We start from the raw sequence: 18,828 nt of genomic DNA, 5'->3' as shown, positions 1-18,828 counted from the left end.
ACGCTATTTGTTTACGAATTGGGTCAGCAAGTGATCTACGTCACGCTCACGTCACGCCGATATTACACTAGTTAGATATTGAGTGATTGTTATGACATGAGCAATATCTCACAATACACTGGTGTGTAATATATATATATATATATATATATATATATATATATATATATATATATATATATATATATATATATATATATATATATATATATTAAGTTGATTTACTAATATATCTCTAATATTTTTAAGATACGTTTTGAGACATACGCTTTCATGCGTACATGCCTGTGGCACATCGAGGGGTGTATGGGGGCCATGCCCCCCCCCCCCCCCCCCCCCGTCAACCTTTTTTTTTTTTTTTTTACTGTATTAAATTTTATAAAATCATATAATCATAATATATACATACATACAGTGAGTGTGAGTCCCCTCCCCAATAGTGGGTTGCCCCCCTCCATCTAAAGTCATGACAAGGCCAGTGGTAGATGCGTAAATACACGACACGTACCTGCACATGTCTGCGTTCAGCGTGCATTCTTTGTTGACCAGCGAAACTGTGGTTGTGTTGAAACCCTGTAAGCAATTATCAATTGTTTGAAGTTCCGTGATTTTACATTCATCTTCTGCTTGAATGAAACCTGAAACAAAGTTACGTTTCTTTTATTTTGCATATTGCGTCTGACACAGCTAATTAGAAGGGAAACCCTCTGCCGTGGGGGTATTCTTTTCGACTAGCAGCAATGGATCTTTTATGTGCACCATCCCGTATACATTACCCTATTATATACATACCACGGCCTTTGTCAGGAGAGTTTTGTTTAACGACTCCACAATAGCACATTGATTTATTAATCATCGGCAATTTTGACATATAGTCTTAGAGAGGAAACCCGCTACAGTTTTCCATTAATAGCCAGGGCTCTTTGGTATGTACCATCTCACATATAGGAAGCACATGCCACGGCCTTTTCTATATACCAGTTGGCGTGTGATTGGGTCGACCGTCGTTGATCGATCCTAGACCGACCGCGCATCAAGCTACATCACATCCTAAAAACTTTAAAATGTATACGGTAATCAAATTAATTATTTAGTTTTTAGTGTTTGGATAGTTGTGGTCTTATGCATATAAAGAAAATAATGGTTGTTTAACTAGGCATGGATTCAGAATGTTTCAACGGGGGCGGGGGCGATGAATGCGCTTAAAAAAAACCCTGGTTTTTAAAAATCTGCACCTGTTAACGGAATCTCATTACTAATCGGCCGCCCGAGAACTTGACGGATGTTTACAAGTTTTAATGCCTTTCTCCATCAGAGACAACTCTACAACGAAAACACGAGATTTTTGTGAACCTCCGTAGGCAAATATTCCATCTCTTATTTAACAATAATCCTATGTTTGACCTTGACACTGATCATTTCCGAGTTCGCCGATCAGAACTACTTGACATATCACTGGCGTAGGAAGCGGGGGGGGGGGGGGGTAAGGGGGGCATGTACCACCCTTTGTGGGAACAGCTATGGTTTTTAAAATATATTTATACATGTGTGTGTGTGTGTGTGTGTGTGTGTGTGCTCCCCCCCCCCCCCCCTTTTGGCACCTGCCTACGCCCATGCCCATCACTAATATACACTACAGGAAGAAATCCGACAGTACGTTCATATTTAACCGGAACATTGTTGAAAGTGGATACATTAGTTTATTTTGTTTAACGACACCACTAGAGCACATTGATTTACTAGTCATCGACTATTGGATGTCGGATTTCCTCTATAGTGTGTGTATTAGTGGTTAATATGTGAAATATTTGTTATCAGAACCAAAAAAGATTATTGGACGGGGGTTGTCGGGTTTCTTCCTGTAGTATGTGTATTAGTATTAACGGTTGTAATGTGTAACTTTTGTTGTCGGTGAACTCGCAAATAATCAACGTAAACCTACTGAACATCAAACATAGGATTAGTATTACATTAGAGACCGGCCTCGGTGGTGTCGTGGTTAAGCCATTGGACATAAGGCTGTTAGGTACAGGGTTCGTAGCCCGGTACCGGCTCCCACCCAGAACGAGTTTTAACGACTCAGTGGACAGGTGTAAGACCACTACACCCTCTTCTCTCTCACTAACAACTAACCCACTGTCTTGAACAGACAGCCCAGATAGCTGAGGTGTGTGCCCAGGACAACGTGCTTGAACCTTAATTGAATATTAGCACGTGGAATTACATTAGAGTAGGAATATATGTCATATCGGTCAAAGAAATCGAGAGTTTTCGTTACAGAGTTATCTCTGACTGAGAGAGCGACTGTGACCGTCCATATGTCAGTCTAGCTCTCGAACAACAAATTATTCGGGCTTAGGTCAGGTCAGGTCAGGTCAGGGCAGGTCAGGGCAGGCCATAGGGCTTAACGTGCACATTCAGAGCAAGCTGTTGTAGTGCACGCCATCAGTAGCAAGGAATCTTTTATATGCACCATCCCACATACAGGATAACACATACCACGGTCTTTGATGTATCAGTCGTGGTACTTATATGTGTTCTGTGATTTCGTATTAATAGAGATTTTGTGCCACGACTAAAACAAGTCAGGAAAACAACCTAGTGTATTTAAATATATTATTCCAAAAGTGATATTTTTAAAAAGTTGAAGTTTGTTTCGTTTAAACGAAACCACTATTGCACAGTGATTTATATAAATCATTGGCTATTAGATGTCAAATATTTGGTAATTCTGACATATAGTTTCAGAGAGGAAAAGCGCAACATTTTGGTTCAGTTGTTTATTAATTCCTGTGTGTAGGCCGCCGGCCTTTATACAACAATTTACATAATAGTTTACAATATACAAGAATACGATATCAGTAAATAAAATAAATTAACTAACAGCTAGCATGTAGCAGATCTATATTTAAGTTCTAGTTTAACATACATTATACAATCTTCAATTAGAAGCAAGGGATCATTTATATGCACCATCCTCCATACAGGATAGCACATACCAAGCCTTTGATATACCAGTCGTGGCGCACTGGCTGGAAAGAGAAATCGCCCAATGGTTCCACCGACGAAGATCGATCCTAGACCGACCGTTCATCAAACAAGCGTTTTACAACAGGACTACGTCCAGCCCCAATATTAAAAAAAACCTACATACCAACTGCCAAGACAAAAAGTAATCCAGAAAAAAGCACTTTTTCCATTCCCATCTCGTGAGTTTTCTGTCTGTCTGCCGTCTGGAATCCTAGCCACAGTCTGAATGCGCACCAGATCCGGAGGAGGCGGATGCATTGTCTGTATGCAGCCTGACAAAAGTAGTTCCTGTCATGTCAAATGCTAGTCCCACTGAATTGCCCGAAAACGACCACAAACGAATACATTCCTGTTTCGGTCCACTATTGCGTTAACTACAGATTATTTTTCAAGAATTACAACAACCGCAGACTGCATAATTCAGGTCTGATTCAATTGATGCGCATTCAGTTTGGGATCGTTCCCCGTTGGTGGGCCCATTGGGCTATTTCTCGTTCCAGCCTGTGCATCACGACTGGTATATCAAAGGCCGTGGTATGAAATAACCCGTCTGTGGGATGGTGCATATAAAAGAACCCTTGCTGCATTATAAAAAAAAAATGTAGCGGGTTTCCTCTGATGATTGCAAGTCAGAATTACCATGTGTTTGACATCCAGCAGCCGATGATTGATAAATCAATGTGCTCCAGTGGTGTCGTTAAACAAAATAAACTTCTTTTTGTTTTTTCGTTTGTCGTAAATATTCGTTGTTGTCCAACGCGTTAAATTATTACCTCCCTTTTTGTTCCCTTACCAGCGACCGTGCGTGAGATGGACGTGCTCGAAACTCTTTTAGATATAGGCACGTTAATAAAGTTAAACAGTAAAATTCCCTTAACCGGCCTCGGTGGTGTCGTGGTTAAGACACCGGACATAAGGCTGGTAGGTACAGGGTTCGCATCCTGGGTCGGCTCCCACCCAGAGCGAGTTTTAACAAGGCCACTATACCCTCTTCTCTCTCGCTAACCACTAACATCTAACTCACTGTCCTGGACAGACAGCCCAGATAGCTGAGGTGTGTGCCCAGGACAGCGTGCTTGAACCTTAATTGGATATAAGCACGAACATAACTTGAAATGAAAAATGAGAGAAAATCTGCGACATTTTTCTATAAGAAGCAAGGGATATTTTATGATTGTAATTATATTGGCCTATTATTATTATTATGATTATTATTATTATTATTATTATTATTATTATTTATTTATTTATTTAAAAGTCCACATTCTAACTAAATATACATTTTGTCGTTTCAGTGCGTTTGTGATCGTCATGTTTGTAAGTAGCCCAAACTGATTTCGTATGTACAAACAAAATTTATATTATGAATAAAACACTAGCACAATTAAAAACATTTAAGGCCAAACAAAATAAATTGTTTTGCGGTATGACGTCGACTTTTGCCGCGCTTTTGTTGTTATGACGTAAAACAGCATATGGAGCCAAAATGCCATCGCGCATGAAATAGGACGTGCATTCTGACTTCAGTTTAAATTTGCCCCTTATTTCGGTATCAAAAATACGCACCTTTTCTTCGCAATCTATGCTTTAAAAAAAAAAAAAAGGAACATTCCTGAGTTTGCTGCACTTTTTAAAATGTTATCGACTAAAAGAGACTTTTTAACGATTGTAATTACATATCAAATATATTTTTCTGCATACAATATTAGTGGCTGTATATTAAACGTGTTTCTGATCGTTCTAATATTTGTACTAGGTTAAATTTCATCTCATTTCCTAAAATATAGTTTTTTCGTACGTACGAAATTATTCGAAGACAAAATCCAATTTGTGCTTCTTACAAATATTAAGACGACCAGAAACACATTGAATATACAGACACTGATATTCTAAACAAGAAAATATATTTAATATGCAAGTTTAATCGTAGAAATATTTTATTAGTCGGAAACATCTTACAATGCAGCAAACTCAGGAATGCCCCTTTAATTCTGGAACTTTTGGTCTCTTTTTGTTTGTTTGTTTGTTGTTGTTTTTTTGGTGTTATAAACTAGTACATCCACTAACTTACAAAAGAAACCAAGAAAACAGTTTAATATGTAATTAGAGTGGTTAACATCGATCCCCGTCGGTGGCTCATTGAGATATCTCTCTTTCCAACCAGTGCATGACGACATTTATATCAAAGACCGTGGTATGTGCTATCCTGTCTGTGCTATGTTGCATATAAAAGATCCCTTGCTACTAATAGAAAAATGCAGCGGGTTTCCTCTAAGATTATATGTCAGAATTACCAAATGTTACAAATTAGTGTGCAAGTTGCGAACACTAATGTCAATACGATAATGAACACAAATAGCTAATTAAGACATTAGTATTCCGAAATTGCATTAAATTACACCGCATGACATATAACGTCAATAATTATTTGTTCTGGGTTCCTGTTTATCAAATAAGTTACAAATGCCGATAAAGTTAACATATTCTAGTAAAACTGTTAATTGTATAAGCAACGTACGTATTAACGGTCCAGGCAAGATACTTTTCAAAATTGCGATATTTTGTATTTAATCAAGCATATGGTTTACCACATACCGTTAAGCAATCTAATGATTATATTTATTATCAGCCTTCAAACATGCTGAAAATCGGTTTTTCATTACTCTTTTAGTGTGTTTGTTTTGTTTTATTTATTTCTTTTATTTATTTGTTGTTTCTTTTGTTATTATGTTTGGATGCCTACAGGAGTCCAACTGTTGCCGTCCCGACTGTTTTGCCGGTCAGCATCACCACGGGTCAGGAATCGATCTTGTGTGGCCCGGCAGGATTTGTAGTTTGCGGGACCGAATGTCCCACATGAATTTCAACAATTTCGACCCCTGCTCTATACTAGTTTGACATATAGTGTCGGACATATGGTTAAGGACCACACAGATATTTAGAGAGGAAACCCGCTGTTGCTACTTCATGGGCTACTCTTTTCGATTAGCAGCAAGGGATATTTTATATGCATCATCCCACAGACAGGATAGCACACACCACGGCCTTTGATATACCAGTTGTGGTGCACTGACTGGAACGAGAAATAGCCCAATGGGCCCACCGACGGGGATCGATCGTAGACTGACCGCGCATCAAGCGAAGGCTTTACCACTGGGCTACGTCCTGCCCCACCTTTATTAGAAGACAACAACGTAACATGACATGACATGTAAATGACATGCCTGTGACACATTTCCCTTTACATGTACTTACCACATGCCTGTGACACATTTCCCTTTACATGTACTTACCACATGGCTGTGACACATTTCCCTTTACATGTACTTACCACATGACTGTGACACATTTCCCTTTACATGTACTTACCACATGCCTGTGACACATTTCCCATGACATGTACTTACCACATGACTGTGACACATTTCCCTTTACATGTACTTACCACATGACTGTGACACATTTCCCTTTACATGTACTTACCACATGACTGTGACACATTTCCCTTTACATGTACTTACCACATGACTGTGACACATTTCCCTTGACATGTACTTACCACATGACTGTGACACATTTCCCTTTACATGTACTTACCACATGACTGTGACACATTTCCCTTGACATGTACTTACCACATGACTGTGACACATTTCCCTTTACATGTACTTACCACATGACTGTGACACATTTCCCTTTACATGTACTTACCTCATGGCTGTGACACATTTCCCTTTACATGTACTTACCACATGCCTGTGACACATTACCCATTACATGTACTTACCACATGCCTGTGACACATTTCCCATGACATGTACTTACCACATGCCTGTGACACATTTCCCATGACATGTACTTACCACATGTCTGTGACACATTTCCCATTACATGTACTTACCACATGCCTGTGACACATTTCTCTGTACATATATTTACCACATGCCTATGACACATTTCCCATGACATGTACTTACTACATGCCTGTGACACATTTCCCATTGCATGTACTTACCACATGCCTGTGACACATTACCCTTTACATGTACTTACCACATGCCTGTGACACATTTCCCATTACATGTACTTACCACATGCCTGTGACACATTACCCATTACATGTACTTACCACATGCCTGTGACACATTTCCCATGACATGTACTTACCACATGCCTGTGACACATTACCCATTACATGTACTTACCACATGCCTGTGACACATTTCCCATTACATGTACTTACCACATGCCTGTGACACATTTCTCTGTACATATATTTACCACATGCCTATGACACATTTCCCATGACATGTACTTACTACATGCCTGTGACACATTTCCCATTGCATGTACTTACCACATGCCTGTGACACATTTCCCTTTACATGTACTTACCACATGCCTGTGACACATTTCCCTTTACATGTACTTACCACATGTCTGTGACACATTTCCCATTACATGTACTTACCACATGCCTGTGACACATTTCTCTGTACATATATTTACCACATGCCTATGACACATTTCCCATGACATGTACTTACTACATGCCTGTGACACATTTCCCATTGCATGTACTTACCACATGCCTGTGACACATTACCCTTTACATGTACTTACCACATGCCTGTGACACATTTCCCATTACATGTACTTACCACATGCCTGTGACACATTACCCATTACATGTACTTACCACATGCCTGTGACACATTTCCCATGACATGTACTTACCACATGCCTGTGACACATTTCCCATGACATGTACTTACCACATGTCTGTGACACATTTCCCATTACATGTACTTACCACATGCCTGTGACACATTTCTCTGTACCTATATTTACCACATGCCTATGACACATTTCCCATGACATGTACTTACTACAAGCCTGTGACACATTTCCCATTGCATGTACTTACCACATGCCTGTGACACATTTCCCTTTACATGTACTTACCACATGCCTGTGACACATTTCCCTTTACATGTACTTACCACATGCCTGTGACACATTTCCCATTGCATGCACATACCACATGCCTGTGACACATTTCCCATTACATGTACTTACCAGTGAAAATGGACCAGTATATACGTAATGCTCAACATTTCATACAGACACTAACATTAGTCATATGATTATCTTTCCTGTCAGAAGGAAGAATATGGATGATGAAAGGAGTAGAGCTTGGTGGGAAGATAATTCACTAAAGACATCTGATGATAATCAATGGATGGAAAACTTTAGAATGTCCAAAACTACCTTTTCTTCAATTTGTCAGCGATTAAAGCATCATCTACAGAGTACATCGGCTATGAGGGACGTTTTGAATGAATGAATGAGTGAATGAATGAATGAATGAATACATCGGCTATTGGGTGACAAACTATGGTAAAAGGAAGCTTTGACTACAGAACACCGAGTTGCAATGGCTGTCTATTTCTTGGCTACAACGACAGAATATAGAACCAGTGGTAACTTGTTTGGAATAGACAGATCCATAATCTGTGTCTGCGTACTTGACGCGTGTGGAGCTATCTGTGCCACAATGTTCCATGAAATAGTAAAATGTCCAAGTGGTCAGGCTTTGAGAGACGTTATTGATGGGTATGAAACAGAATGGAACTTTCCAAACTGCGCAGGAGCAACTGATGCCACCCATCTGCCTATAATTGCTGCACATTTCGTGAACAGGAAGGGATGGTACTTCACCATCATGCCGGCTGTCTGTGATGACAAGTATAGATTCACAGATGTGTACAATGGCTGGCCTGGTCGAGTTCGTGATGTCCAGGTGTTTGCAAACTCACCTCTAAAGATACGGGCTGATGGGCTGATGACGACAGCCTCCTTCCAACCACACCTGAGTGGAAAGAACCTGTCGGAGTGGCCAATGCATTTGTGGACCTGCCAGTAGTTATCGTTGGTGACCCTTCATATCCCATGGGTTCGTGGCTTCTGAAACCTCACAGCGACATAGGGAATCTTACAGCAGCACAATTATACTTTAACTATCGTGTCAGCAGTGCAGGCATGCCCATTGAAAACACATTTGCCCGCTTCAAAGGAAGGAACAATATACAATCCTGGATATTAAAATGTAAGTGGCTCATATATCTGCCATGCGTTGACCCTTCAGGTAAGACTATACCAAATAAAATCCCATAGGCGACTATGTTAACGTTTGTGTTTAAAACCACTATATTCAATATATCAACCAAACTATGACCCGTAAATATCAGTACTACAACCCCTACCTCAAAGTATTAACTGCAGAAAATGGTACCTTTCAAGGCTCATTTTCGGTAAAACCAGATGTACAGGTACCCCATACATGTTCCAAGCACAAGGCTACTTGACACAGTGGTACTAGATGAAAAAACATTGCATACATTTTTAACCAAGATCAAACTATTTTTTTTAGAACCAACACACTCACATTTATAACCAATCACAGGACTTGTGGTGTTAACTTCTCTATCAAAAGTTCGGTGCATCTTGAACTTTGACGCAAGTGGAAATTACTTGGTTTGGTGCTTCCTTCAGATGTTTCAGGATAACAGACAAGGGGACTATAGATGTGTGTTACATATAGAATACTAAACGAGCTTGCCTGTTATACTATTTTTGTGAAATGAGTGAACAGTTTTGGTATCTTACGAGTGAAAGCGAGTCAGATACCAACACTGTTCACGGGTTTCATAAAAAATAGTATGACCCCAAATTTTAACTCTCCTCACTGTTCTTCTCTCTGTCTCTCCCTATCCCGCTCAGCCTCCCCCACATCCCGCTCAGCCCCCCCCCCCCCCCCTCTCTCTCTCTCTCTCTCTCTCTCTCTCTCTCTCTCTCTCTCTCTCTCCACCACTAGAGCACATTGATTTATTCATCATCGGCTACTGGATGTTAAAAATTGGGTATTTTCGACATACAGTCTTAAAGAGTAAACCCACTACATTTTTGCATTAGTAGGAAGGGATCTTTTATATGCACCATCCTACAAACAGGATAGTACATACCACGGCCTTTGATATACCACTTATGGTGCACTGGCTGGAACGAAAAATAGCCTAATGGGCCCACCGAAAAAGAATGATCCTAGACCAACCGTGCATCAGATGAGTGCTTTACCACTAGGCTACGTCCCTCCCTCTCTCTCTTCGATTATTGCTACGTCCCTCCCCCTCCCTCTCTTCGATTATTGCTACGTTCCTCCCCCTCTCTCTCTCTCTTCGATTATTGCTACGTCCCTCCCCCTCTCTCTTCGATTATTGCTACGTCCCTCCCCTCTCTCTCTTCGATTATTGCTACGTCCCTCCCCCTCTCTTTCTTCGATTATTGCTACATCCCTCCCCCTCTCTCTCTCTTCGATTATTGCTACATCCCCCTCTCTCTCTCTCTTCGATTATTGCTACGTCCCCCTCTCTCTCTCTCTTCGATTATTGCTACATCCCCCTCTCTCTCTTCGATTATTGTTACGTCCCTCCCCCTCTCTTTCTTCGATTATTGCTACATCCCTCCCCCTCTCTCCTCTCTCTCTCTTCGATTATTGCTACGTCCCTCCCCCTCTCTCTTCGATTATTGCTACGTCCCTCTCCCTCTCTCTTCGATTATTGCTACGTCCCTCCCCCTCTCTCTCTTCGATTATTGCTACGTCCCACCCCCTCTCTCTTCGATTATTGCTACGTCCCTCCCCCTCTCTCTTCGATTATTGCTACGTCCCTCCACCTCTCTCTTCGATTATTGCTACGTCCCTCCCCCTCTCTCTCTTCGATTATTGCTACGTCCCTCCCCCTCTCTCTTCGATTATTGCTACGTCCCTCCCTCTCTCTCTCTTCGATTATTGCTACGTCCCTCCCCCTCTCTCTCTTCGATTATTGCTACGTCCCTTCCCCTCTCTCTTCGATTATTGCTACGTCCCCCCCCCCCATCTCTCTTCGATTATTGCTACGTCCCTCCCCCTCTCTCTCTTCGATTATTGCTACGTCCCTCCCCCTCTCTTTTCGATTATTGCTACGTCCCTCCCCCTCTCTCTCTTCGATTATTGCTACGTCTCTCCGTCTCTCTCTCTTCGATTATTGCTACGTCCCTCCCCCTCTCTCTCTCTCTTCGATTATTGCTACGTCCCTCCCCCTCTCTCTCTTTGATTATTGCTATGTCCCTCCCCTCTCTCTCTTCGATTATTGTTTTGTTGTTTTCGGTAAACTGATCACAAATTCGTTGATCAACTCTCTACAGCACATAATAAAATGTTACCCACGCCCAACAGGGGTGGGATTTGGTTCAATCGGTTGAGTGCTCGCTTGAGGTTCTTGTGTCGGTTCTTGTGTTGATCCATTCAACTGACTGTTTGTTTCCTGTTCCAATCAGTGCACCACAACTGGACAAAAGCCGTGGTGTGTGCTTTCCTGTATATGGGAAAGTGCATATGAAAGTTCTCTTGCTGCATTATCAAAAAATTTAGAGGGTTTCCTCTGATGAATTATCAAATGTTTGACAACCAATAGACGATGATTAATTAATTAATTAATGTTCTCTAGTGGTGTCGTTAAACAAAACAAACTTTAACTCTAATACTGTGTCTCGTACAATGTCTATAAAAAAAAAGCACGTGCGCACACGCATAGATAAATATACACACATACACGCATACACAACTGAACAATTTAAACGTACGTATGCACACCGCAAGTATTGAGGACGGTTCAAATGTTCGCTTAAACAGCTCAGTTAAACGAAAATCATGTATTAAAGCAATGCAATGTATATCAGTTGAAACGATATACAGAAACTGTTTGACATCCAAAAGGGACATTCCTGAGTTTGCTACAGTTTTTAAGATGTTATCGACTAACAGAGACTTTTAACGATTGTAATTACATATCAAATATATTTTTCTGCATAAAATATTAGTGGCTGTATATTAAGTGTTTCTGATCATTCTAACATTTGTATTAGGTTAAATTTCATCTGATTTCCTAAAATATTGTTTTTTCGTACGAACGAAATTATTTGAAGACAAAATCCAGTTTGGGCTTCTTACAAATATTAAGACGACCAGAAACACATAGAATATATAGACACCAATACTCTAAACAAGAAAATATATTTAATATATAAGTTTAATCGTAGAAATATTTTATTAGTAGGAAACATCTTACAATGCAGCAAACTCAGGAATGTCCCTTTAATAAATCAATGTGCGGTCTAGTGATGTCGTCAAACAAAACAAACTTTTACCCCCCCCCCCCCCCCCCCCACACACACAGAGCATCTGCGCGACTGGTTTATAAGATAGTGTATCCTTCCATCCGCTTTCATCCGAAACGTCTTCATCTGAGTGTCATATAAGGATTCGTCATATGTATGTCCTTCCTGACTTGTATCATCTCTCCGGATGTTATTTAATGAGCTCGATGACTGTGACACGTATGCAAGCAAAGTATGGCTAAAGCCGGCTCCACACGGTGCGAATTTGTTGAGATACGACACAACAAGATCCATATTTACGAGGTGCAGTCCAAAAATAAGTATTATAAGGTTCATTGCGTCATTAAAACTGAGACTAGACTGTTCGCATTTGATTGCAGCGAAGTTATTACTTTTAGATAAAAAAAAACCCAAAAAACACCGTGTGTCGTGTGGCAGTATTGTACTGCGCCTGCGCGCTGACGGCCTTGGATTAAATACATGGCGACTCGACTGAAGCAGTGGTCTAAAGAGGAGGTCTATGCAGTGATTTGTGTCTGTAGAGAAATTCACCATCAGCTGGTCTGTGCACGGGAACGAGGTGATGAGTGTTAAAGACCTCGCTTGATGCGCGGTCGGTCTGGGATCGATCCTTTTCAGTGGACACACTGGGCTATTTTTCGTTCAAGCCAATGCACCACGACTGGTATATCAAAGTTCGTGGTATGTGCTATCCTGTCGGTGGGATGGTACAAATAAAAGATCCCTTGCTATTAATGGGAACATGTAGCGGGTTTCCTCTCTAAGACTTAATGTCGAAATATTTACCAAATGTTTGATGATTAATAAATCTATATGCTCGTTACACAAAACAAACTTTAATTTTAGATATGATATAGCCTACATATTGGTCGTGATTTACTCATCAGAATGGGGGGGGGGGGGGGGGGGGGGGTACCCAAGAACTTTGAATTCTACGACCCATCTTAATGTTGTTTTACACAATAGATAGGTAGTTAACAACGCTTGTAAACATATTTATATGCTACAGGATCAACAGAATACTTTTATTTTCTATTACTAAGGTTCTCGAATATTATGAAATGATGTACTTGTGGTCAGTTTTCACAAATACATGTGTTACAAAATTCGATGTACAAAATATACTGAAGCCTATTAATGATGATATATACGAACATCCTCTAAGCCGGATACCCTCGGGATCAAGTAAAAAAATCCGGTTTTATGAATTATGCGAGCATAATACATTATTATTATTCCTAATATATGATGTTGACGATACCGAAACACACGAGGATAATAATCTCTTTATCATTTAATCTCGAGCTTAATACAGCGTGTTTTTTTGTAAACTGTACACGCAACTTTAATTCCAGTCTGCATATTACTAGATATTTAAATGAAGTAAGAATATGTGGCGCGGTGTATTTGTGAATGGAAATGACGTCAAACTCGAATAACGTCATTTCGGATGTACTTACATCAAAATAAACTAGGGCTTAACGGGTTGTTTTCTTTTTGAACACTAAACAGCTTTCAGTGTAAAATTGCCATTGCAATGTTTTTATTTGACGACGTTGAATGCATACGTCAAGTATGGAGTGTCGCCCAAGCACATTTGCTTAATTGTCAATAAACCTAATTTGCAAAGTTATCAAATTCTTATAGTATGCGATCTGAAAAATACCACATACTTTGATTGCACTGAAAATGTACGATATTATATGATTTTAATTAAAGAGGGATATATGACTTTTTAAGGAGGCTTCTGACTTTTTCTTTATATAAAATATATTATCTCAAGCCCCCTTGCTACTTTAGAGGAGAGGTGCCAGCAACACAGAAGGATTTTCTATTCGTATATATATATATATATATATATATATATATATATATATATATCTGTGTGTGTGTGTGTGTGTGTGTGTCACGGGGATTCTATAATACCCGTAACTGAATAAAACACGATTATCCAAATATCTCTCCTAACTGTATATCTATTAGATCTCTCTGTAACAGGCAGTTATACCCGCTGTGGCTCGTCTCTAGGTATGATCAGAGATAAGATCTTATATAAGGTATATATTATACAGCACGTTTAGTTCACTAGAAAACACAACAAAAACACAATACACTTTGGAATCTGTATTAACCTACGCTGACAAATGTACTGCCGCAGTAGTCAATTAATAACAACAATAATAACAACCCAGAACTGATCACTTAATTAGTTAATCTCTAGGTGTCTAGTTTACACAATATGCTAATCACTTCACCGTGACACAACACCCACACGTGTGATAATTGAGAAACGCTTCCAGGGGAACTTAATTAATAAAGGAATTACAACACCATTCCTAACTGGTTAATGTTTAATTAACCCTTACTACTCGTTCAGTAACCATGTAACACAGAATTAATACTAGTACCTATCACAATAAAGACAATAACCTACAGTTTACCTAGGTCCTCTAGGATGACTGGCTAAGCTTTATATTACCAAATACTCGTATAAATTGAGCAGTAAGACTACGATTTACTTCGTCAGATGACCGAAGACCCTGTCTAAAGAATATTGGTATAATACAGTATTAAAATATTTAAAAGTCACATCAATCACATCAAGGTTATACAACAGAGCAGAAATAATATATTTACCAAAGTCCAAACGGACAACGTTCCCCCGGGATACCTTCCTATGGTTCTCCTAGATATCTCCAAACCCTAGCTATTTATTCAAAACTCTCAGAGACAGCGAATATCGCCTGGGGGTACAAGGCGGTACCTCACGTATCATGTGGATTTTCCACAGCCACCATGCCGGCATATTTTTTTCTGATCGTCAGACTGGATGTCGCCATCCGTGAGCAATCCCCTGGCCATAAACAGCACTACCGGAGATATTACGTAACCACTAGCCACATGGCCTCCACACCTGCTCTTGGTGTTTTAATAGAAAAGCTCGATGACCGTCGCGCAAAGGTATCACGTAACAAGTTGCCCATCTGGGCTTAAGTGCAATTTGATCTGCACACGGCCCTCTAACACAATTAATATCGCCACAGGCGAAAACAAAATTAAGAGCATGTACCGTCACACACCCCCACCTCAAAAAGGATATTTCCTCTACTCTAGGAAAGGGAAATATACTACATTAAAACAAAAAGGTGCGTTAACCGACGCATACGGGCATTTATAACAAATGTAATAATAAGGTGACTACCAGTAATCACACTGAGTCTGAGTCCCTGGTATACAAATAAAATATATAAAAACCTCACGTATCATGTGGATTTTCCACAGCCACCATGCCGGCATATTTTTTTTCTGATCGTCAGACTGGATGTCGCCATCTGCGAGCAATCCCCTGGCCATAAACAGCACTACCGGAGATATTACGTAACTACTAGCCACATGGCCTCCACACCTGCTCTGGGTGTGTAATAGAAAAGCTCGATGACCGTCGCGCAAAGGTATCACGTAACAAGTTGCCCATCTGGACTTAAGTGCAATTTGAACTGCACACGGCCCTCTAACACAATTAATATCGCCACAGGCGAAAACAAAATTAAGAGCATGTACCGTCACAATATGTTACAGTCAATCTGTGAAATCAGTCATTACGCGTAATGCCTAAAAAAAATCAGTCACTTCGCGAAGTTCCTGTGACCACCAGGCAATACACGAAATGACTGAAAAGCCCAGGCATTACACGAAATGACTGAAAATCATGACCAGACATTACACAGAATGACTAAAGTGATTCACGTCTTATTACTGACACTAGTATACAGGCTTTTGGTCTTAAAAGTTGATAAAATCACATTTTAAGAACAAACAAGGATAACTTTATTGATTGTATGATTTAAAATACTACTTAACATGAATTATTTATTATTATACAATAACTAAATTAAAGCATTGTATATTTGTTTACTAACAAATTAATGTTTATGTGGTTTAATAATAGTTAAACAAACAACAAAGAATGTGCTATATTATTGATGTCTTTTCATCCCTGATTAGTTGTAATGGTTCGCTGGTTTATTCTCAAACCTAGCCTTGCTTTGTGTTTATAAGCAAATGGATTAAGACATGGCTACTTGCAGTGGCCTCTTCTAATCCTTGCAGTGGCCTCTTCTAATCCCTTAGTACAAATATGTGATTACAACACCATATGACTTTCATCTTTATAAAACTAAACATGTTTGTGGGGTTTACTCATAAGTTCTTCTGTTGTAACCAGTGCATGATGTCAGAGTCCTATGAAGATAAATTTAAAACTGAGCTATACAAATATAATAAATATAATAATATAATAAAATCATACACTATTAGCCAGACATGTTACAGATAGCATTACTGGCACAAGCACGGTAAAATATGTCTTGGGCATTATGCCTTTAATGTTACTCTTCCACTGTTTTCTGTCTTTGAGTTTGAGTGCCATATATTAACCCTGCATTAAGAAAATACCCATTTAAAAATATTCATCAACTACACAGAAAACATTTATCGTCAAAATGTTTTTAGACTATTGGATTTATGCAAATTAAGAAACATTTAAAAATTCCTATGGTCCAATTATATTTACAAAATGTTAATTTCCCTTTCTCTCTGGCCATGAACTGAAGATTTTTAAAGTTTAGCCTTGAAAATTCAACATTTAGTGAATGTTCCTGGGTTGTTTTTTTCAGGTTTGAGATACTGCAGTGTGGCGATGTTGAAAAACTCATCAAAAAGCGCTTTAACCCAAGGGAGAATCCTATTTATTATGTTAGCATAGAAGAAACATATGATGTGGTTAGGCGTGCACATATAGCCACAGGACATGGTGGTCGAGATCGCATGAACAAAGAAATCAACAAAAAGTATGCAAACATCACTTGCGATGTTCTCAATCTTTTCAAGTCTTATTGTCATGAATGTCAGAAGAAACGTAAGCGCCCAAGGATTAAGGGTGTTGTAGTGCGCCCCATTCTCACAAATGAGTTCGCTTCTCGTGCACAAATTGATCTTATTGATATGCAGTCCATGGCCCAAAAATCATTTAAGTGGATTTTTGTCTATCAAGACCACCTAACCAAGTTTGTCATTCTTCGAGCCCTAACTTCAAAGCGTGCTGCTGAGGTCGCTCATCACCTGCTTGATATATTCCTTCTCATTGGTGCCCCATCTATTCTCCAGAGCGACAATGGAAGTGAATTCACAGCAGAGGTTATCAGTGAACTGAAAATTGTGTGGCCCAGGCTGGTTATGGTCCATGATAAACCTCGACACCCTCAAAGTCAGGGGTCTGTGGAAAGGGCAAATGGTGATATCAAGGATATGCTTGTTGCATGGATGGGAGATAATGGCACAAATGATTGGTCAGTAGGCATAAAATTTGTTCAATTCCAAAAGAATTCGAGTTATCATTCAGGAATACAGAGATCGCCATATGCTGCCATGTTTGGATGTGAAGCCAAAGTTGGCTTAACATCGTCGTCTTTGCCAACAGAAGTAGTTGTACGGATGCAAAGTGAGGATGATCTTATATTTGCCATATCCAATGAATCAGTTTGATTTGTGCCCCCAGCGTTTACTTACTGATGCTGATGTAAACCAGACGAAGTCAGTGACCGTGCGCCAAGCTGTTAATCATGAATCCAACTGTGGTGGACAGGGATATGTTAGGTGTAACTGTGCTGGTTCTAAGAGATGCGAGTCCAATCGATGCAAATGTTTCAAAAACAAAATTCAGTGTTCTAGCCGTTGTCGTGGTAGCCTTGTGTGCAAAAACAAGTGATCTTTCTATACCAATAACTTTCATAATTTGACACTGACTACTTGGTTAATATTCAACTTCATCTTCATCTATTTTACTACAACTTCTGAAATGATTTGATTTGAGTTTAAATAAAGTGTTACATTAAGACTTGTGTGGTGTGGTATTATTTTCAGTCATTTCTTTGTTTGTTCTTAAAATGTGATTTTATCAACTTTTAAGACCAAAAGCCTGTATACAAGTGTCAGTAATAAGACGTGAATCACTTTAGTCATTCTGTGTAATGTCTGGTCATGATTTTCAGTCATTTCGTGTAATGCCTGGGATTTTCAGTCATTTCGCGTATTGCCTGGTGGTCACAGGAACTTCGCGAAGTGACTGATTTTTTTAGGCATTACGCGTAATGATTGATTTCACAGATTGACTGTAACATATATATATATATATATATATACGATTTGCTAGAAATTTGCAGAAGATTATGATATTATATATAATACAATGAAAACGGTTTGTATGTGTATTGAGCCAGAAACTCTGAAAACGATACAAACATTAAAAGACAGTATAGAGCCCTTTGTGTACGTGCAAACATGTTTTTGCGGCGATTGGCAAAATGTTACGAATCTGTTGAAACACAATTATTTGTGAGTTATTGTAGTAATTTGTACGCAGGTGCATTATGGGTGAAATTTACACAGGATACCATGAAGGATCTTAACATGTTATAATAATGCATACCGATGGATGATCGGACAATGACGACCACACAGTGCCAGCAAGATGTTTGTCAAGTCATCGAGTAAAACAGCATA

General features: G+C 39.4%; 1 protein-coding gene across 1 annotated transcript in view; it reads right to left on the bottom strand.

Annotated features, from left to right (window-relative positions):
- LOC121387269 overlaps nucleotides 1-6,759 on the bottom strand; it is an 11,103-nt gene extending 4,344 nt beyond the window's left edge. Inside the window, exons 1-3 of the mRNA XM_041518293.1 lie at nucleotides 6,742-6,759; nucleotides 3,155-3,302; nucleotides 509-638 (exon numbers count right to left, since the gene is read on the bottom strand). Of these exons, the coding sequence (XP_041374227.1) occupies nucleotides 509-638; nucleotides 3,155-3,302; nucleotides 6,742-6,759 (296 nt within the window). The remainder of the gene's footprint in view (nucleotides 1-508; nucleotides 639-3,154; nucleotides 3,303-6,741) is intronic.
- Between the last annotated feature and the right edge of the window lie 12,069 nt (nucleotides 6,760-18,828).

The sequence above is a fragment of the Gigantopelta aegis genome, chromosome 13, assembly GCF_016097555.1.
Source record: "Gigantopelta aegis isolate Gae_Host chromosome 13, Gae_host_genome, whole genome shotgun sequence".
NCBI classification, from domain to species: Eukaryota; Metazoa; Mollusca; class Gastropoda; order Neomphalida; family Peltospiridae; genus Gigantopelta; species Gigantopelta aegis.
The sequence above is the reverse complement of the archived record's forward strand: the minus strand, read 5'-3'. Positions and strand labels throughout refer to the sequence as shown.